This window comes from Artemia sp. Qi Xiang Cuo, chromosome 4 (genome assembly GCF_049724085.1).
Source record: "Artemia sp. Qi Xiang Cuo chromosome 4, ASM4972408v1, whole genome shotgun sequence".
In the NCBI taxonomy this organism is placed as follows: domain Eukaryota; kingdom Metazoa; phylum Arthropoda; class Branchiopoda; order Anostraca; family Artemiidae; genus Artemia; species Artemia sp. Qi Xiang Cuo.
In genome coordinates this window covers 35,813,900-35,837,458 of record NC_142797.1, presented here as the reverse complement: position 1 = coordinate 35,837,458, position 23,559 = coordinate 35,813,900, and the positions used below count along the sequence as shown (strand labels likewise).

The 23,559-nt window shown below is 36.0% G+C and overlaps 1 protein-coding gene across 1 annotated transcript in view; it reads left to right on the top strand.

The window, feature by feature from the left end:
- Positions 1 to 23,559, top strand: part of Loxl2 (Lysyl oxidase-like 2) — a 175,964-nt gene that overhangs the window by 23,124 nt on the left and 129,281 nt on the right. Inside the window, exons 3-4 of the mRNA XM_089087513.1 lie at positions 812 to 933; positions 20,156 to 20,348. Coding sequence (XP_088943639.1) covers positions 812 to 933; positions 20,156 to 20,348 — 315 coding nt within the window. The remainder of the gene's footprint in view (positions 1 to 811; positions 934 to 20,155; positions 20,349 to 23,559) is intronic.

Below are 23,559 nucleotides of genomic sequence, written 5' to 3'. Positions count from 1 at the left end.
GGTTTGTAAATCTGCAGTTAAGGCTTTTGAACCAAAGAGACTATAATGGTACACTTTTTATACTTTCCAGCCTCCCAGTTCCAGAAATAGAACCAAGAAGGATCATTTTGGTTCCACATAGCACTTACTGGTGGCTTTATCTAGCTGTATTTATAAAAAAAAAAATATATATAGATATGGATAGTAGCTTTCAAATTAGCCATTAAACATATTTCTAGGATGCCAAGCTGGCCTGTTAGGCTTGGTAAAAAAAAAACAAAAAAAACACACACACTTCACTGCTACCCATTTAAAAAAAAAAGTTATATTCCTTGCTATTCAAGTGGGAGATTATGATTTTCGTTTCAACTTACTTATTACAATGGTGCACTTTTCGTTTTGATCCGCCACCATTTTCGAGGGTTTTCAAGCTCTTTTTCGAAATTCCCCAAAAAAATTGCACAATGCGCTTTTGCTATAGCAGTGAGCCGAAATAATAGATTCAATGCCTGAATTAGCACCGAATGTCAATTTTTTCTAACTACTCTTTTTTACAAGATGCATTTTTAAATTTTCGGTTACTATGGGCCTTGGTTCGCTCTTTACACTCTTTATTGAGTGCTATAAAAGCTATAATCTATATAAAAAAAAAAAAAAATCATTTGTAGTATATGCTTACTATTCATTCACCAGAGAGGTCCCAAATAAAACCTTCTATAACGCTCATGCATATACTATGCAGCTAGGTACCTCCTGTTTGCAAGGTATTTACATATGTAAATGTGCAATATAACATTGAGATACCTTGAAATGATTTTTTTTTCTTTTAAAGACAAGTTCTGGATTGACAACCTTTATTGTTCTGGTGCAGAGAAAAATATCACAGAATGTCGCCATGATGGATGGGGTACACATGATTGTGAAGATACCGAAGTGGCAGGTGTAAAATGCAAAGTAAGCATTTATGTAGAATCGTGTAAGCGTCCCTCTAGACAGATAATATGATGTACAGCGTCTTTAATGTTTAATCGTGGAAATTGTATTAGGATTGTTTTTTAGAAGGGCTCGTAATGTTTTCAATTAATCGATGAAACACTGCTTGTGTTGGTAATTCGATAGTTACTCGTTCTGCGAATGAATAGCTAATGCAAACGACAAAACTTGTCAAGGGGTTAAATGCTTTATCAAATCCTGTGCAAAAGTGGCATCCATAGGCAAGGCAATAGCGCTGCCCAAGTGAAGAGCGAAGTTGGCTACGACTACTACTACTGCTACAATAACTACTTCCATTCTACAACGGCTAAGAAAACGGGAAAAAACTTTACAAATACTCCTTGTATTAACCAATAAAGAAAAGCTATGTTAATAAAACGAAAAGAAATTAATTTTATAAGAAAAAAATGTCGCAGAAGGTTGCTTTCAAAGAAAAGTAAAGAGCTACATTAAGCCTAAGACAAGCAGAAATATAGAGTCAAATAGTAACTCATAGGGCAAAACGAAGATAAGCACTATCAATAAATAAGTCAAAATCAAAGGAACAGAAATTACAGTAAATAATCAAGACAGACTTAAAACGAACAGAAAATACCACAAACAATGGTAGGGCTAAAGCCTTTATGCCTTCTAACGGCCAGAAAATCATTTGCGCCTTACTGAAAATGAAATAATCTTAATGGTTTTCATTTTTAAGAGAAAACCCTTTTTTCTATATTTTAAAAATAATTTCCGTTGGTTTTGGGGTTCACTTACTTATTGACCGTGATTATATTCATTTTACCCGAGAATTAATATTTGACTTTATTTCTGTTCATCTTAGGTTTAATGTAGCTCTTTATTTTCTTTGGAGAATTTTTTATTTAAAGTGTTTTTGTAAAATCAATAAACCTTCAGAGAGCACGTAGGCATTATATTACGGCACCCGTTCGGCCACACCCAAGCTCCACTTTCAGGATCCCTAAATAAATTTTGACAATTACAATAAGAGCTCGAACTCTCCTTGAAAATAACGTAAAATTAACATAAAAAGTACACCAATGATATTCTTTTTGTCAAAAACACCAAACCAGAAACTTGAAGTCCCCAAACTTGAACAACGAGGACAATCACATTTTTGCATTGGTAGCATCGATGTATCTCCTGTTGATTTCCCCATGGATGGATATTGCACCGGTGGCCGTAGAATATTGACAGAACCGAACTCTCAGCTACCATTCTTGGGAGACATCTGACAGTTTATGAGTGGCCCCCGAATTCCTGTGTTGTTTTAAAACCACTTATTCTGTGAATAGGCAGCGCGGCGGCGGGGGGTACCTGTCATTTGGTGATAAACCACCCCATTCCAGTTTGCGTTAAAAAAAAAATCATTCACAGTTAATTTATTGCGCCCCTGGCATTGTGCACCCCTAGACCCAGGCCTAGCGGGCCTGTTGGTAAATCCAGGCCTCCCAATCCAATGAGTGCGTAACGAAAATATTTGTTCTTGTGCATTATATCTCACCCACCGCTATATACTGTACAAGGAAATACTGTACAAGGTAAATAAAATAGGATGAAAATATAATAGTTTAGAAACAAATTTGGGCTATATATTTGCACATTAGGGCGGGGGGGGGGAGTGGGGGGTAAAGCATAGCAGATATTAAATATGTAACCTAAACTAACCTAGGTGCCCCCCCCCCCCTTCTAAACCCAAAAAAACATCAGTTTAAATATTGCAAACGCAATAATATATCACGCTTTGCGATCCATTTATCTAGGAAATACCCGTTTGTCTGGTTTCTTCTAGTATTTCCTTGTACAGTATATAGCGGTGGGTGAGATCTAATGCACAAGTACCAAAATACCTTTAGTTTAGCTGTTAAAAAAAGCAAGAATAGCGCTAAAAACAAGTTATTGATTTGTGTTTACCTGAATGAATTGCCTTGTTTCGCTGCCTGACTGAATGAAATTGCCTGATTGAATTGTTATTCCTGGTTGAACTTCCTTGAAGTAATAATTTTGAGACTGTTCTAATTTTTTAGTGTTAGTTTTAACAATCGTATTTTATTGTCAGTCTTGTTTTATCTATTTCTGTGCTTTGTTGAGGACGGCCCTTGGGTATAGAGCCAAAATATTCATTTAAAAAAATTATACAGATCCTCTAAAACCATTGCTGTCGCATAGGGCGTCAAAATCACCTTTTCAGTTGCTGGGTCTTTTTACAGGGGCACGTAGAACAGAACAAAACAAATAAAAATTACAATAAATAACCGGGTCAAACTCAAAATGAGCAAAGATTATCATAAGTAGGACTGACAACCCCCGTGCCTTCTTAAGCCCAGAGCATAATTTGCACTTTACTGAAAACAAATGCATTTTAAATATTTTCACTATTTTACTTTAATAAATAAGAATTTATTAAAATTTTAAGGAATAAATATCAGTATAACTGACAGTCCACGGCCTTTTTTTTTTTTTTTTTTTATTAAAGTGCAAATTATGTTCTGGTCTTGAGAAGTCATGGTGGTTGTCAACCTCAATCATGATAATTTTTGCGTGTTTTGAGTTTGACTCGGTTATTTAATGTAATTTCTGTTGGTTTTGAATTTCATTTATTTATTGATTTATGGTAGTTTTAATCTTGGAGGTTTATTGGACTTTATTTCTGCTCATTTTTTGCATAATGGAGCTCTTTATTTTTTAATTATTTAAAACTTGTTTTGCGGAAAAGTTTTTTAAATTAATTGACGTAAAAGAATGTCGGGAAAATCATTTACCCTTTTGAATCCCCCATGGTTGCTTGTTATTTGCTTGCGTTTCTGTTAATTTTATTTTCTTTGCATGTTTTCCTTTTATTTCTTTTATGTTTTTTATGGTTTAGCAGATCTTTAGCTATTACTAAATCAATATCTGCTGTGCATTATCTGAAAGAAATAAATACATTTAATAGCCTTTTCTTATGACAATTTACATCTTCTTATAAAAATGCTTATCTATACTTCCATTTCACACGGATTTATTTTGTCTCAGTTCTTGATTCACTTTCTTTGCATTTTGCTCCAAGAAACGAAACTGAAAGCCAAATCTTGCACAATAGACATTGGAAAACATTTTTCTTCACAGCCAGGAGATTGCCTCTTGAAAATGGAGAAATGGAACGAGGTGATGAAGTGTGAAAGTACGTCTCACTTAATCTACCTTGGAAATGATATATACGGTAAGAGTTTGCAATAGGTGCTAATCGTATCTACGTATCGTTATCGTAAACGTATCGTATCTTATCGTAATCGTAAACGAATCGTATCTAAGTGATGATGACACAACCAGTTTTTTTTTCTTTTTTTTACTTGGCAAATCTTTCTTCTTCTTTTTATAAACGCTTTCTTCTTCTTCGTTTTATCCATATTAGAGGTATTTACAATAAATTTACAATAAAAAATACACATTAAGATTTTTATAATCTATTGTTTGTAGTATCCTGCAATACGATAGTCCAGCTAATAATGGGAAACATGAATCACAATAGTTCAACCGGCATGCAGTAAAGCATGTAATAATTTTAAAGCATGCAGTAATGCATGAGGTAGCATAAGCACCATTGTTTACGATTAAATAAAAAAAAAGCAAGTTTCTTCAACTGAAAGTAAGGAGCAACATTTAAACTTAAAACTAACAGAAATTATTACGAATACAAAGGGAACTGCCCCCTCCTCAACACCTCGCTCTTTACGCTAAAGTTGTTTAATAGTTTTTAAAAAAAAAGCTTCTTATTGTTTTAATTCAACGACCCTTGTGTTTCAGGAGTCGTTCTTAAAGAATTGGGACAGAATTCAAACTTTGGCGTAAAGAGCGAGGTGCTATGGAGAGGGCAATCCCCTTCTTATACGTAATAATTTCTGTTCTTTTTAAATTTTAATTTTGCTCTTTACTTTCGGTTGAAAAAGCTTGTTTTTTTATTTAATTTCTGATAGTTTTTTAGACAATGCAAGGAAATCTGGCCCCACCTCCATGGAGAAATCCCTTCCCCATGGAAATATTCTCTAGACAATTCAATCCCGGTGAAAGTTTACCCTGACTATTACTCTTAACAACTCCACGCGTAAAATTAAGACGTAAAAGAGAAAGCAAGACATATAAATAGAATTTCGTTTAGAAATGCTGGCCAATTCCCCCAGTATATTATTTCCCCTGACAAGTTCAACCTTTGGAAAATTCTCTTATGGAAAACCCCCAGCGGAAAATTTGTCCCCCCCCCCCACCCATACGAAAATGTATACATACCTCCCAATAACAAATACAATGCGTAAACATAAGGAAATTTTATAGCTTAAAGACCTTTCCCCTGGGGCTATGGGAAGAGGGGGGGGGGGTCATGTTGCATCCAAAGGCACAGTTATAGGGCCTTTCAATTATGCTAAAAAAATGGCCATCTCCAAATTGTGATCGGACGATTTTGGGAAAAAAGGGTCAAGGGAGGGGGCCTAGTTGCCCTCCAATCTTTTTGGTCACTTAAAAAGGACACTTGAACTTTATATTCCCGCTAGAATGAGTCATCTCCCAAGATTATAGGACCCCTGGGTCGATGCGATCACCCCTGGGAAAAACAAAAAACAAAAAAAAAAAGCAAATAAACACGCATCCGTGATCTTTCTTCTGGCGAAAAATACAAAATTCCACATTTTGCAGATATATGCTTGAAACCTCTGCAGTAGGGTTTCTGATACGCTGAATCCGGTGGTACGATTTTTATAAAGACTCTACTACTTTCAGGGCATTTCCCCCCCTTTTTTCGAAAATCAGGCAAAATTTCTCAGGCTTCTAACCTTTAATGGGTAAGATTAAACTTAACGAAACTTAAATATATTAAAACACCATAATAAACCGATTCTTTTGATGTATCTATGGGTATCAAATTTTCGTTTCTTAGAGTTTCAGTTAGTTTGATCACTGTAAAGTTACACTACGGTAGTAAAGATTGCAAACAAATCAATGCATAAAGGCAAATCAATGCAGAACTCAAAACGTAATTTTGCTGCTGATTATGTTTGGAGCGACGCAACGATGTTAAACCCTTCTTTGCTATTCCTTGGGTTTAACGTAACTTCTATCAAAACATATACCAACGTATATTTACGGATAGTACGTAAATGTTTACGCGTAGTACGTATAGTTCCAACATATACTTACAAAGATTCAGTTCTTTGTGGGATATCCACCCTTGACCCCCCCTCTCTCTCTGGCTTCGTTCAAGATTGCAATTAAACAATTGACCAGCCATCATATCAGTGTTTGCCATTTTTGAACCAAAAAAATTTAAAGATTTAACGTTTTGAAAGGCGAAGGCTTAAGTGACAGTTAGTGGCAGGCTCATGTACAGAACTTTTTTTTATAGGGGGAGGGGGGTTTCAACTTCCCCCATCCCCGACAAAACGCAGAAAACATAGGAAAATAACAAAAACTCTATGTTGGAAAAAAGGGAGACTCCAAAGATCACTCCAGGTGCCGAAACAGTTAACAAGTACTCCAATTGTATAATTTAGTCTTTTTCAATTTATTCCTAAAAAATGGTTAGGGGCTGTAGCGATACGCAGTTATATCTGCGATTACTACAAATTTTCTTGCATGATACCAAGGTATTATGTTCCCAAGAACACTTTTGGAGGCAAAATTTCCTTGATAAAACGTATAGGAGACCACCGGCTAAGACTGGAATACAAAACTATTTAAAATTATTTAAAAAATGACAGCGGACCGTCGTTGTTGAATGATGAAGAAACCAAACTATTTTTACCCGTTGTATATTTTACAGATTTCTATTTTAAAAAACAGCTATAAAATGTCAGATAAGTTTGATTTTTGTTACAAAACAATCGACTTCTCAAAGAATAGCTGGTGACAGATTAATGGGGTAAGAAGGTGTCTAATGCTTGTTAGAACCCAGATTGCCTAAGAATTGTTTCTCAATTCACCTTTTTGACAAACTACGTTGGATGGGTGCCTAAACTACACCTGGGAAGATAGAATATTTTGAAGATTATAGAAATAAAGAATTCAGGTGAGGTGACAAAGGTACAGGTATTAGACAGAGTTAGGTACTGAAAGACTTGGCGCTTGAAAAATTCTGCCAAGTCCCATCAGTATATTTTCTTACCATCAATCATAGGCAGCGCAATCGCGCTGCCTAAGTAATGAACGATGTTAGTACAATGGTTTTTTTTCCCTACCAGGGCACATCGTATCGAAGGAGTTGTCGTACAAACTTCGAAAAGGGCTCATTCGATTGGAAATTGGAACGGCTAGTGGCCTTTTTAATAGTCGAAAGTGATTGGCAAGCAGCTAACACCGCTTCCACGCCCACCATTTCTCCAAACACTTCCAATTAAATTTTGAGATTGTCCGTGTTGTTCAGCGTAGTTGATTTCCGGATAAAAATTATGTTTTTGAGGAGAACACTCCTCCACAACCCTAAGTGCAAGGATTTTAAGTTATGCCCTGGGGGTATATAAGAACGATGTTGGCACAATGTATTAGTTATTATTTTTTCCTTTAGACCAGGGCACTTCGTATCGAAGAATCTGTCATAGAAACTTCGAAAAGGGCCCATTCAATTGGAAATTGGAGTATCCTGTGTCCTTTTTAATAGTCGAAAGTGATTGGAAGGCAACTAACACCCCTTCCACGCCCACCATTTCCCGAAACAAATCCAATCAAAATTTTGAGATAGCCATTATGTTCAGCGTGGTTGATTTCCAGATAGAAAATATGTTCTTGAGGAGGACACTCCCCCACAGCGCTCAGGGCAAGGGTTGTAAGTTATGCCCTGGGGGCATATAAGGTTTTCATAGAAAGCGTCGTCGTAGAAACTTCAAAAAAGGCTCATTTTGGAAATTCAAAGGGCTAGTGCGCTTTTTAATTGCCGAAAGTGATTGGAGGGTAGCTAACCCCCCTCTCACGCCCACCTTTTCCCCAAATACATCCAATCAAAATTTTAAAATAGCCATTTTGTTCAACGTAGTTGAAAGTTCTGGAAAACTAGGTCTTTGAGGATGAGAACCCCCCCCCCCGCCCCACAGCCGTCAAGGCAAGGGATGTAAGTTATGCCTGGGGGCATTTAAAGATATTTATAGAACGCTTTGTCGTAGGAACTTCAAAAAGGGCTCATTCGATTGGAATTTGAAATGGCTAGTGTCATTTTTAATAGTCGAAAGTGATTGGAACGAAACTAACCATTTCCCCACGCCCACCATTTCCCCAAACACATCAAATCATAATTTTGAGATAGCCATTTTGTTCCACGTAGTTTAAACTTCAGGAAATTATACCTTTGACTAGGTCAGTCCCCCCACAGCCTTCAGAGCAAGGATTATAAGTTATGCCCTGGGGGAATATAAGTTTTATTGAAATGTTTGTGTAGAAACTTGAAAAAGGGCCCATTCGATTGGAAATTCAAAGGGCTAGTGCCCTCTTTAATAGTCGAAAGTGATTTGAGGGCAACTTATTCCCCTCTGACGCCCACCTTTTCCCCAAACACATCCCATCAAAATGTGTAGATAGGAATTTTGTTCAACGTAGTTAAAAGTTTTGGAAATTAGGTCTTTAAGGATGACAACCCCTTCACCCCACAGCCCTCAGGGCAAGGGTTGTAAGTTATGCCCTGGAGGCATGTAAGGTTTTTATAGAAAGCGATGTTGTAAAAACATCAAAATTGTTGGTTTTAATTCTTTTAATTGTTGGCTTTTATTGATACATCGTTTCGTTTCGCGCTGAAGAAGAGAGGCGTTTGTCCTCACGAAATATTCGCTTTGTTTTTTCAGTATCTTCATTTGGCCTATAAAAACCCCATTTTTGATCGTTTTTCTTTCTTTATGTTCTGGAAATTATGTATTTGAGGATGACAAACCCCCCAGATCCCCCAGAGCATAGGTTTTTTGTGATACCCGGGGGGTATATAAGGTTTTTTTAGATAGCGTTGTCGTAAAAACAAAAGGGGCACATTCAATTGGAAATTGAGAGGGCTAGTGCCCTTTTTAATAGTCGAAAGTGATTGGAGGGAGACTAACCCCCTCTCACGCCCACAAGTTCCCCAAACACATCAGATAGCCTTTCAGATATTCAGATTTTCACATCAGATAGCCTTTCAGATATTCAATTTTCAAACAGCATTTTTGTTCAACGTTGTTGAAAGTTCTGGAAACTAGGTCTTTGTGGTTAACACTCCCCCCAGAGCCCTGAGAGCTATTGAAAGTATTGTCGCAGAAACTTGAAAAAGGGCTAGTTCGATTGGAAACTCAAAGGGCTAGTGCCCTTTTTAATACTGGAACGTGATTGGAGGGCAACTAACCTCCAACTCACGTCCACCTTTTCCCCAAACACATCCGACCAAAATTTTGTGATAGCCATTTTGTTAAACGTAGTTGAAAGTTCTGGAAACTAGGTCTTTGACTATGACAACCCTCACAGCCCTCAGGACAAGGGTTGTAAGTTATGCCTTGGGGGCATATAAGGTTCTTATAGAAAGCTTCGTCGTAGAAACCTCAAAAAGGGCTCATTCGATTGGAAATTGAAAGTGCTAGTGCCCTTTTTAATAGTTGAAATGATTAAAGGGCGACTAAACCCCCTCTCACGCCAACCATTTCCCCAAACACATCAAATCAAAGTTTTGAGCTAGGCATTTTGTTCAACGTAGATGAAAGTTCTGGAAATTTTGTATTTGAGGATGACAAACCCCCAAGAGCCCCCAGGGCAAAGGTTGTAAGTTATGCCCTGGGGGCATATAAGGTTTTTATAGATAGCGTTGTCGTAGAAACTTCAAAAGGGGCTCATTCAATTGGAAATTGAGAGGGATAGTGCCCTTTCAAATAGTCGAAAGTGATTGGAGGGTAACTAACCCCCCTCTCACTCCCATTATTTCCCCAAACACCTCCAATCAAAATTCTGAAATAGCCATTTTGTTGAACGTAGTTGAAAGTTCTGGAAATTAGGTCTTTGAGGATGACAGCCTCCCCCCCCCATAGCCCTCAGGGCTACGGTGGTAAGTTATGCCCTGGGGGCATAAAATATTTTTATAGAAAGTATTGTCGTAAAATTTTAAAAAAGGGCTCATTCGATTGGAAATTGAAAGGGCTATTGCCCTTTTTATCAGTCAAAAGTATACGGAGGGAGAACCCCCCCCCCACGCCCATCATTTCCCAAACATTTCTGATCAAAATTTTGATATGACCATTTTGGGCAACGTAGTTGAAAGGTCTGGAAATTATATTTTTGAGGATGACAATCCTCTCCTCATAGCCCCCAGGACAAGGGTCGTAAGTTATGCTCTACACATAAGGTTTTATAGAAAATTTTTGTCGTAGAAGCTTCAAAAAGGGCTCATTTGATTGGAAATTGAGAAGACTAGTGCCTTTTTTATTAGTAGAAAGTGATTAAAGGGCAAATGCCCCTCCCCCATGCCCATAATTTCTCCAAACACTTCCAATCAAAATTATAAGATATCCATTTTGTTCAGCATATCAGAACGGTCTGGTAATTATGTCTTTGAAGATAAGAAAACCCCCAGCCCTCAGTGTAAGGGTTGTAATTTATGCCCTGGGGACATATAAGGCTTTTATAGAAAGCATGGTCATATAAACTTCGGAGGAGGATTATTGGATTGGTAATCAGACGCTCTAGTGTTCCTATTAAGAGTCAAAGTGATCGGAGGGCAGCTACCCTCCTCCCCTTCCTAAACGCACACTCGTCGTATTGTCCCGAAATGCATCTAATAGAAATTTCGAGATAGCTATTCTATTCAAAATGGTCTAAATATCATATAAGGGCCTTTGGGGTTGAAACAATCCCCAGAAATTAGGGACAAGGTTGTAAGCTATACCCAATGGGTATTTAAAGATTTTATGGAAGGGATGGCTGTTTAACTTTAGAAGAGGCTCAGTCTTTCTCCCTGAAAAAAAACCATGTCAATATAAAACTAACAGAAATTAATTTAAAAAAATTTTTCTACAAAATAATTTTTTAAAAAAAGTAAATAATTCTATTAAACAAAAATGAACAAAAATAGAATCAAATAATCGACCAAGAATACAACTTCCACAAATCAGTATCAATAAATAAATGAAACCCAAAACAAACAGAAACTAAAATAAATAAGAGTCAAACTCAAAACGAGCAAAAGTTAATTTGAGTAGGGTTCTAAGCCCCAAGCTTTCTTAAAACCACAAGATAAGTTGTAGTTTACTGAAAGAAAATCTTTTAAATATCTTCACTTTTCTAGCTTTAAAAAATCAAAAATCAATTAAAATTTTAAGGAATAAATTTCAGCATATTTATATTAAACTGACAATGCAGATTTTTTCAGTAAATTCATTTGAATTTTCAAAAACAAGTATTGGACTAGTATTGTTTTTTTTTATTTTTATTTAATTTATGAACGTTTTTGAATTAATGCAGGTTTTGATCTTGGCTCAACGAAAAGGAATAATTAAAACGAATTTTTATATTAGTTTTCCTTTTTTTTGTCTAAATGGCTTTCTCGAAAGTTGTTTAATTTTATTTACGAGCGTTTTTAATAGTAATAAATTTACGTAACTTACGAATTAACTTATGTAACTAACTTCTATATTTGTGTATTTTATTACGTATATTAGGGGGTTCACCCCCTAATCAATACCTTGATCTTTACGCTAAAGTTTGAATTCGTTTCCAATTCTTTAAGAATGACCCCTTAATCGCAAAGGCCGTTAATTAGAATAAATAGTTCTTATGGAAGTACTAAAAAAGCTCTAGCGTAAAGAGCGAGGTATTGACTAGGGAGCGATCCCAATCATATACGTTATAGTTTCTGTTCGAATTAAGTTTTGATGTTGAGAAGTTCTCAGTTGAAAGCTTGTTGTTTTTTTTATTTCTGATCGTTGTTTTAATTAATGCTGGGAAATTTGGCGCCCTCTTCATAGCAATGTCCCTTCCCTCATGAAAACTACCTCCGTGGAAAGATCCTCCCACGTAACCACGCTTGGTATATTATTTGATTTTATTTTTGCTCATTTTTTGTTTGGAGTTCTATTTTTTAATGGAGTTCTTTACTTTTCTTTGAAAAACTTATTTTATGGAAAAAGTTTTTTTTTATTAATTTCTGTTTGTTTTATATTGACATAGTCTTTTCAGAAAAAAAGAAAATAATAATTTAAATCTTTTCGTTTTTTTAGTAATTTATAGTTTGGCCTTCTATTTGTATGCTGGAGAAAAATTTTCAGGAATTTTTAACATCATACATCCTTTTAAAAATATGGACACAAATAGTAGTGCTTAATTTCGTTTCATACCTCCTCTAGTGGACCTGAAATGGAAAACTAGATACCATTCGAAAAAAAATCTGCTTACTTTCTTTGATAGATTGGATACACTTACGCTATTTTGACTTGGTTAAATTTTAAGAGCAGAAGTAGCCCCGAAAGTTTGAACGTAATACCCTGATGCGTTCTTGGGATACTGCTAAGATGCCTTATTGGGAATTAGCATTAACGCAGTAAATTTTGATTTAATCTTAAGGAAACAATTAGTTTTTAAACATAAAGGCAAATGGGATGGTGGGTGTGGGAGGGGGATTAGTTGCACTCCAATCACTTTCGACTGTTAAAAAGGGCACTAACCCTTTCAATTTCCAATTGAATGAGTCCTTTTTGATGTTTTTACAACATCGCTTTCTATAAAAACCTTCAGTACGAAGGTCCTTCAGTACGAAAAACCTTCAGAAAAACCGTCAGTACGAAGTTACTAACGACAACTCCTTCAGTACGAAGTGCCCTGGTCTAAACAACAACAACAACAAATAATCATACATTATACCCACATCGATCTTTACTATAAAAATTTCAGTCCTTTGAATCACTTTCGACTATTAAAAAGGGCACTAGGCCTTTCGATTTCCAATCGAATGAGCCCTTTTTGAGTTTCTACGATAAGGCTTTCTATAAACATCTTATATGCCCCCAGGGCATAAATTACAACCCTTAGCCTAAGTGTTGTTGGGGTGGTTGTCATCCTCTAAGACATAATTTCGAGAACTTTCAACTACGTTAAACAAAATGGCTATCTTAAAATTTTGATTGAATCTGTTTGGGGAAATGGTTGGCGTGAGAGGGGTGTTATTTGCTCTCCAATCACTTTCAACTATTAAAAAAGGCACTAGCCCTTTCAATTTCCAATCAAATAAGCCCTTTTGAAGTTTCTACGACAAAAATTTTAATAAAAAACATATATGCCCCCAGGGCATAACTTACAACCCCTGCCCTAAGGGCTGGGGGAAATGGTGGACGTGAGAGGGGGGGGGGGTCAATTACTCTCCACTCACTTTCGACTATTAAAACGGACAATTTCAATTTCCAAACAAATGAACCCTTTTTGAAATTTCTACTACAACATTCTATATAAACCTTATATGCCCTCAGGGCATAATTTACAACCTTTGCACTGAGGGCTTTGAGGGGGTTATCTTCCTAAAATATCTAATTTCCAGAACTTTCAACTACGTTGAACAAAATGGACATCTCTAAACTTTGATTGGATATGTTTGGGGAAATGGTAGGCGTGAGAAGGGGTTAGTTGCCCTTCAATCACTTTCGACTATTAAAAGGGCACTAGCCCTTTCAATTTCCAATTGAATGAGCCCTTTTTGATGTTTTTACAACATCGCTTTCTATTAAAAGTTTTGTCGTAGAAACTTCAAAAGGGTTCATTTGTTTGGAAATTGAAATTGTCCGTTTTAATAGTCGAAAGTGAGTGGAGAGTAATTGACCCCCCCCCCCTCTCACGTCCACCATTTCCCCCAGCCCTTAGGGCAAGGGTTGTAAGTTTTGTCCTGGGGGCATATAAGGTTTTTATTAAAAGTGTTGTCGTAGAGACTACAAAAAGAAGTTATTCGAATGGAAATTAAAAGTGCTATAGCCATTTTTAATAATCGAAAGTGCTTGGAGAGCGGCTAACCTTCCTCCAACGTAAACTATTTCCCCAAACACATTAAATCAAATTTTAAGATAGCAATTTTGTTTCACGTAGTTGAAAGTTCTGGAAATTATGTCTTAGAGGATGACAACCACCCCAACAGCACTGAGGGTAAGGGTTGTAATTTATGCCCTGGGGGCATATAAGATGTTTATAGAAAGCATTGTCGTAGAAATTCAAAAAGGGCTCATTGGATTGGAAATCGAAAGGCCTAGTGCCCTTTTTAATAGTCGAAAGTGATTCAAAGGACTGAAATTTTTATAGTAAAGATCGATGTGGGTATAATGTATGATTATTTGTTGTTGTTGTTGTTTAGACCAGGGCACTTCGTACTGAAGGAGTTGTCGTTAGTAACTTTGTACTGACGGTTTTTCTGAAGGTTTTTCGTACTGAAGGACCTTCGTACTGAAGGTTTTTATAGAAAGCGATGTTGTAAAAACATCAAAAAGGACTCATTCAATTGGAAATTGAAAGGGTTAGTGCCCTTTTTAATAGTCGAATGTGATTGGAGGGAAACTAATCCCCCTCCCACATCCACCCTTCCATTTGCCTTTATGTTTAAAAACTAAATGTTGCCTTAAGATTAAATCAAAATGCACTGTGTTAATGCTAATTCCCAATAAGGCATCTCAGCAGTATCCCAAGAACGCATCAGGGTATTACGTTCAAACTTTCGGGGCTACTTCTGCTCTTAAAATTTAACCAAGTCAAAATAGCGTAAGTGTATCCAATCTATCAAAGAAAGTAAGCAGATTTTTTTTCGAATGGTATCTAGTTTTCCATTTCAGGTCCACTAGAGGAGGTATGAAACGAAATTAAGCACTACTATTTGTGTCCAGATTTTTAAAAGGACGTATGGTTGCTAAAAATTCCTGAAAATTTTTCTCCAGCATACAAATTGCAGGCCAAACTATAAAGTACTAAAAAAACAAAAAGATTTAAAGTATTATTTTCTTTTTTCCTGAAAAGACTATGTCAATATAAAACGAACAGAAATTAATTAAAAAAAAACTTTTTCCAGAAAATAAGTTTTTCAAAGAAAAGTAAAGAACTCCATTAAAAAATAGAACTCCAAACAAAAAATGAGCAAAAATAAAATCAAATAATATACCAAGCGTGGTTACGTGGGAGGATCTTTCCACGGAGGTAGTTTTCATGAGGGAAGGGACATTGCTATGAAGAGGGCGCCAAATTTCCCAGCATTAATTAAAACAACGATCAGAAATAAAAAAAACAACAAGCTTTCAACTGAGAACTTCTCAACATCAAAACTTAATTCGAACAGAAACTATAACGTATATGGTTGGGTTTGCCCCCTAGTCATTACCTCGCTCTTCACGCTAAAGCTTTTTTAGTACTTCCATAAGAGCTATTTATTCTAATTAACGGTCTTTGTGATTAAGGGGTCATTCTTAAAGAATTGGAAACAAATTCGAAATTTAGCGTAAAGATCAAGGTATTGATTACGGGGCGAACCCCCTAATATACGTAAAAAAATACACAAATATAGAAGTTAGTTACATAAGTTAATTCGTAAGTTACGTAAATTTATTACTATTAAAAACGCTCGTAAATAAAATTAAACAACTTTCGAGAAAGCCATTTAGCCAAAAAAAAGGAAAACTAATATAAAAATTCGTTTTAATTATTCCTTTTCGTTGAGCCAAGATCAAAACCTGCATTAATTCAAAAACGTTCATAAATTAAATAAAAATAAAAAAAAACAATACTAGTCCAATACTTGTTTTTGAAAATTCAAATGAATTTACTGAAAAAATCTGCATTGTCAGTTTAATATACATATGCTGATATTTATTACATAAAATTTTAATTGATTTTTGATTTCTTAAAGTTAGAAAAGTGAAAACATTTAAAAGAATTTTTTCAGTAAACTACAACTTATCTTGTGGCTTTAAGAAAGCTTGGGGCTTAGAACCCTACTCATATTAATTTTTGCTCGTTTTGAGTTTGACTCTTATTTATTTTAGTTTCTGTTCGTTTTGGGTTTCATTTATTTATTAATACTGATTTGTGGAAGTTGTATTCTTGGTCGATTATTTGATTCTATTTTTGTTCATTTTTGTTTAATAGAATTCTTTACTTTTTTTAAAAACTTATTTTGTAGAAAAAGTTTTTTAAATTAATTTCTGTTCGTTTTATATTGACATGGTTTTTTTTAAGGGAGAAAGACTGAGCCTCTTCTAAAGTTAAACAGCCATCCCTTCCATAAAATCTTTAAATACCCATTGGGTATAGCTTACAACCTTGTCCCTAATTTCTGGGGATTGTTTCAACCCCAAAGGCCCTTATATGATATTTAGACCATTTTGAATAGAATAGCTATCTCGAAATTTCTATTAGATGCATTTCGGGACAATACGACGAGTGTGCGTTTAGGAGGGGGAGGAGGGTAGCTGCCCTCCGATCACTTTGACTCTTAATAGGAACACTAGAGCGTCTGATTACCAATCCAATAATCCTCCTCCGAAGTTTATATGACCATGCTTTCTATAAAAGCCTTATATGTCCCCAGGGCATAACTTACAACCCTTATACTGAGGGCTGGGATTTTGTTATCCTCAAAGACATAATTTTCAGACCGTTCTGATACGCTGAACAAAATGGCTACCTCATAATTTTGATTGGAAGTGTTTGGGGAAATTATGGGCATGGGGGAGGGGCATTTGCCCTTTGATCACTTTCTACTAATAAAAAAGGCACTAGTCTTCTCAATTTCCAATCAAATGAGCCCTTTTTGAAGCTTCTACGACAAAAATTTTCTATAAAACCTTATGTGTAGAGCATAACTTACGACCCTTGTCCTGGGGGCTATGAGGAGAGGATTGTCATCCTCAAAAATATAATTTCCAGACCTTTCAACTACGTTGCCCAAAATGGTCATATCAAAATTTTGATCAGAACTGTTTGGGAAATGATGGGCGTGGGGGGGGGGGTCTCCCTCCGTATACTTTTGACTGTTAAAAAGGGCAATAGCCCTTTCAATTTCCAATCGAATGAGCCCTTTTTTAAAATTTTACGACAATACTTTCTATACAAATATTTTAGGCCCCCAGGGCTTAACTTACACCCCTAGCCCTGAGGGCTATGGGGGGAGGAAGGGGGTTGTCACCCTCAAAGACCTAATTTTCAGAAGTTTCAACTACGTTGAACAAAATGGCTATCTCAAAATTTTGTTTGGAGGTGTTTGGGGAAATAATGGGAGTGAGAGGGGGGTTAGTTACCCTCCAATCACTTTCGACTATTTGAAACGGCACTAGCCCTCTCATTTTCCAATTGAATGAGCTCCCTTTGAAGTTTCTATGACAAGGCTATCTATAAAAACCTGATATGCCCTTACGGCATAACTTACAATCTTTGTCCTGGGGGCTCTTGGGGGTTTGTCATCCACAAATACATAGTTTCCAGAACTTTAAACTACGTTGAACAAAATGGCTATCTCAAAACTTTGATTTGATGTGTTTGGGGAAATGGTTGGCGTGAGAGGGGGTTTAGTCGCCCTTTAATCATTTCAACTATTAAAAAGGGCACTAGCACTTTCAATTTCCAATCGAATGAGCCCTTTTTGAGGTTTCTACGACGAAGCTTTCTATAAGAACCTTATATGCCCCCAAGGCATAACTTACAACCCTTGTCCAGAGGGCTGTGAGGGTTGTCATAGTCAAAGACCTAGTTTCCAGAACTTTCAACTACGTTTAACAAAATGGCTATCACAAAATTTTGGTCGGATGTGTTTGGGGAAAAGGTGGACGTGAGTTGGAGGTTAGTTGCCCTCCAATCACGTTCCAGTATTAAAAAGGGCACTAGCCCTTTGAGTTTCCAATCGAACTAGCCCTTTTTCAAGTTTCTGCGACAATGCTTTCAATAGCTCTCAGGGCTCTGGGGGGAGTGTTATCCACAAAGACCTAGTTTCCAGAACTTTCAACAACGTTGAACAAAAATGCTGTTTGAAAATTGAATATCTGAAAGGCTATCTGATGTGAAAATCTGAATATCTGAAAGGCTATCTGATGTGTTTGGGGAACTTGTGGGCGTGAGAGGGGGGTTAGTCTCCCTCCAATCACTTTCGACTATTAAAAAGGGCACTAGCCCTCTCAATTTCCAATTGAATGTGCCCCTTTTGTTTTTACGACAACGCTATCTAAAAAAACCTTATATACCCCCCGGGTATCACAAAAAACCTATGCTCTGGGGGATCTGGGGGGTTTGTCATCCTCAAATACATAATTTCCAGAACATAAAGAAATAAAAACGAGCAAAAATGGGTTTTTTATAGGCAAAATTAAGATACTTAAAAAAAAATGCTATTTTTTCTTGTGTAAAAACGCCTCTCTTCTTCAGCGCGAAACGAAACGATGTATCAATAAAAGCCATAAATTAAAAGAATTAAAACCAAATACCTAACAACCATAAAAGCGAGTTATTCGCCAATTTCCGCGATTTACACAAAATCCAAAAAAATATGAACTGCCATCGACGGATACAAGCGCCGGATATCAACGGATACATCGACGGTTGTTCGCTAGTATCCGTCGATGGCAGTTCATATTTTTTTGTATTTTGTGCAAATCGCGGATATTGGCGAATAACTCGCTTTTATGGTTGTTACGTATTTGGTTTTAATTCTTTTAATTTTTGGCTTTTATTGATCCATCGTTTCGTTTCGCGCTGAAGAAGAGAGGCGTTTGTCCTCTCGAAATATTCGCTTTGTTTTTTCAGTATCTTCATTTGGCCTATAAAAACCCCATTTTTGCTCGTTTTTCTTTCTTTATGTGACGTCAGGCCAATGTGGTTTAAGAAATTATTTCCAGAACTTTCAACTATGTTGAACAAAACGGCTATCTCTAAACTTTGATTGAATGTGATTGAGGAAATGGTGGGTGTGATAGGGGGTTTAGTTGCATTCACTTTCGAGTATTAAAAAGGGCACTAACCCTTTCATTTTCCAATAAATTAAGCCCTTTTTGAAGTTTTTACGACAAAACTTTCTATAAAAACCTCTTATGTCCCCAGGGGATAACTTACAACCCTTGCCCTGAGGGCTCTGAGGGGGCTATGATTCTCAAAGACCTAATTTCTAGATTTGATTGGATGTGTTTGTGGAAAGGGTCGGCGTGAGAGGGTGGTTAATTGCCCTTCAATCACTTTTGACTTAAAGAGGGCACTAGCCCTTTCATTTCCAATCAAATGAACCCCTTTTGAAGTTTCTACGACAACACTTTCTAGAAGAACTCTTATATGCCCTCGGGGCATAACTTACAACTCTTTCCCTGAAGGCGGTGGGGGGGGGGTCATCCTTAAAGACCTAATTTCAAAAACTTTCAACTACGTTGAACAAAATGGCTATTTAAAAATTTTGATTGGATGTGTTTGGGGAAAAAGTGGGCGTCAGAGGAAGGTTAGTTGCCCTCCAATCACTTTTGACTATTAAAAGTGAGGGCTATGGGGGGAGTATCCTCCTCGAAACATAATTTCCATCTGGAAATCAACTACGTTGAACAAAATGACTATCTTAAAATTTTGATTGGATGTGTTTGGGGAAATGGTGGGCGTGGAAGAGCTGTTAAATACCTTCCAATCACTTTCAACTATTAAAAAGAGCACAAGCCACTCCAATTTCCAATCGAATGAGCCCTTTTCTAAGTTTCTACGACAACTCCTTCGATACGAAGTGCCCTGGTCTAAAACCAAAAAAAAAAAATATTAATAAATAATACATTGTGCCAACATCGTTCTTTAGTTAGGCAGTGCTATTGCGCTGCCTATGATTGTGACCGGACCCACATGGTTGTTGACGTCTTGGCAGACACGTGTCTAGACATGGACATTTAAATAGACAGGCATCACAGCCTCAGTACCGCTTTAGTCTACAAATACCAGATAATACAGACAGAATAAAATAAATAAGGAATTTTCAGAATAAAATATTTTCAGAATAAAATAAATAAGGAATTTTAAATAAGGAATTTAATTTTCACCCCTGCAGAGAAGAGTGGCAGAGCGACAATGTAGAAAAACCAGGGAGGCAGGTATGCTATTTCTATGGATAGCTGAAGGTTATTAATACAAGTGATGGTCACTCCTTTTCTTAAAAGCCTTTAGTGTTTTAGGCTATATAATTAAGAGGCTAGAATTTATTCGTAAAGAAACACTACGTAGCTTTTTTTCAATTTTATTCTCATACTAGGAAAGTCCTGTACCAGTTCAAATACAGCCTGAAATTCCTCCAGTAGTTGGGCTCCCACTGGCTGATATACTGCAAAAAGATAAGGCTCCCAAAAGAAGCTTGTTTGAAGTTTTTGGTAAGAAAGTTAAAGTCAGACTTGTTGGTGGTAGGATCACTGAAGAGGGAAGAGTTGAAGTCCAGCTTGGAACAAAAGGTAAATCCTTTACAGTATAAGTCGTTTCCATGAAGTCAAGCACATTCTTAAAATATCCATCGATTGTTCACCTTCTCGAGTACCTTTGCATCTACAGATTTTTTTTTAGCTCCAAGCCTATTTGCATTCCTCACTTCTTATGCCCTAGTTAAAATTAGTTTCTTGTTACCCATTGGACAAAATATATGACCCATTCACCGTGCTAAGCGTGACTGATGTATTAAAAAAAAAAAAATTGAACTAATGAAGGTTTGACAGAGCCTCCCACTTGTGTTGGAACGAACGGGAATTATCGGTTATAAGATTGAGCTACCATTCCCTTAAACCCTCCAAAGGTTGGATTTTTGTTTGTGCTGATCAAAAATGGCTCTTACGGATCGGTAAAACTTGTTAGCCTATTTTCACCCCATTTTCGAGGCGCGAGCCGAAGCTCATGCCCCCAGTCTTTAAAATTGTTTGTATTCTCTGGTTTCCCTGGCTCTAAGACATTGATGTGGACTGAAAACTGTCTGAAATAAATTTGCTTATTCCTTTCCCGGGACCCATGTTTGGGTGACCTATGCCCCTAAACCTAAACTATATATTTCTACCTTTGGATCTCCTTAACCCGGAAACTTATAAATGTAATTCTGTTACTCTTCAGACAAAAAGTTTTTCGGCCAAATTTTGGCCCGTATTTATTTATTAACCAATATTTTTTCTTGTTTTGCTTATTTTTGGGGGCTCCAAGACTTGCATATATAAATTTTTAGGCCGATTGGGGAAAAAATATACCTATCGCAGATATTTAAGCCCTATTCTCAGAAGCGTCCCTGTTTCCAATTTAATCAAGCTGATCAGAATATCAAGTTTTTCTCCCGTTTCTAAGCCCTATTTTTGGAAGGCCAGTCTCCTCAAACCTAAATTATTTGTTTTTACGTTAGGATCACCCTAGCTCAGAGACTTATGGATGTAGTTTGCTAGCCGTTTGGAAAAATTGGGCCTATTTTTGGGCTCAATTTTTTTGTGAGGCATTTTTTCAGTTTTGTTTTATACATCAGAATCTCCTTAGCCCAAATATTTGCAGATATAAGTTTCAAGCTAATTGAAATAAAAAAAACATTCGAATGGGCAGCAAGAATCAAACATTTCCGCCTTTTTTCTTCTAACCCCATATGAACCTCATCTTTGAACAATCTGCAATTGCATAACTTAAGATCCTTTTCTCTGATTAATTAAAAAAACTTTCCGAAAAATCAGTTTTTCAAAGAAAAGTAAAGGCCATTTTAAACTTAAGCTCAGGAGATACAAATACCTGTTAAATTCAAACTCAAACCGACCAGAAATTACTATTAAAGAATAAATGAAACCCAAAACGAACAGAAATTAAATAATCAATCATAGCAAAAAACACACAACAAGTAATAATATAAATGAATAATTAGATCTTAAAGCGAGTAATGCTTAGATTGAATATGAAAATCAAGCTTAAAACCAAAAAAATAGTTTGTAATTAAAGAATAAATGAAACTTAAAACGAACAGAAATTAAATAAACAATCAATGCGAACAAACATACAATATATATTAATGTAAATGAATAAATAAATCTTAAAACAAGTGAAACTTAAATTGAATATGCAAATCAAGTTTGAATCGAATAAAAATAACTACAAACAAGAGTTTGGGTATCGCCTCTCTGCAAAAGCCTAAAACCTACTGCGTCATTGGCGCTTTACTGAAAACTATATGAGTCTTGAACAGTCTTGGAAAGTATAAACAAAATCAAATTCAATATTACATATATAATGATATTAATTGTTGAAAGATCCATCAGTTCAAGATTTTTTTTTCACTGTAATTTTTATTTTCACTTTCAACGCTGCAAGAACTGGAAAAGGATAAATTTGTAATGTACAAGTAGCTAGTTTTTATTGAAGCGCCAATGACCCAGAAGGCTTTAGGTTCTTACAGTTAAACAAGGGGGCAATGTTCAAATTTTGTTTGTAGTGAAGCTTCATTTGTCTTGACCAGTATTTAAAGGGACTGATAAATTAAACTGAATGTTTTATGTATAATGATATTAATTGCTGAAAGCTCATCAGTTCAAAATTTTACTGTAATTTTAATATTTATCTTCAATATTAAGTACCAAAGAAAACATATGTAATATAATTCGTTTTCAGTAAAGCGTCAATGACGCAGTAGGTTTTAGGGTTCTGCAGTGAGGTGATACCCAAACTCTTGTTTGTAGTTATTTTTATTCGATAACTTGACTTGCATATTCAATTTAAGTTTCACTTGTTTTAAGATTAATTTATTTATTTATATTAATATATATTGTATGTTTGTTCGCATTGATTGTTTATTTAATTTCTGTTCGTTTTAAGCTTCATTTATACTTTAACAGCAATCTATTTTTTTCGTTTAAGCTCGATTTTCATATTCAATCTAAGCATTACTCATTTTAAGATCTATTTATCCATTTATATTATTACTTGTTGTGTGTTTTTTGCTATGATTGTTTATTTAATTTCTGTTCGTTTTGGGTTTCATTTATTCTTTAATAGTAATTTTGGTCGTTTTCAGTTTGAATTGTAACAGGTATTTGTATCTCCTGAGCTTAAGTTTAAAATGGCCTTTACATTTCTTTGAAAAACTTATTTTTCGGATATTTTTTTAATTAATTTTTGTTCTTTTTTTATCGCAAAAAATTTCAAGTTTTGATGCTATGAGGGGGGGGGATGCTTACTGTCCGATTATTCTTGACTTTAAAAAACGGATCTAGAATTTCCAATTGAAATCGAATGAAGATTTTTTCAAATTCTATACGATTACCTCTTTGATAAAAACCTTATATATGAACAATAGACAGCTTGCATAACTGGTGGACAGCGATTGACAACAATGTATGGATTGAAAAAATGGCAAGTTCAAGTAACACAATCTTGCGTAAATTAAGTAAATTACATTACTTTTGACTACGTTAGGGGGCGCCCCCTCGCCCCTCCCCTGGATCCGCCACTGCCTTACACTCTTTGTTTCTTTCCTTGTTAGGGAGGAGAGCAGATGCCTGATAGGTGTGTGTTAATACCAAAACATTCTTTCTCATTGGGCCTTCAGGTATAAACAGAATTAGTTCAAAGGAAGGGGTGGGGAAAAAAGGTCCGGGGGGGGTTATTTGCCCTTCGATCAATTTTGACTCTAAAGAACTGGACTAGAACTTCCAATTT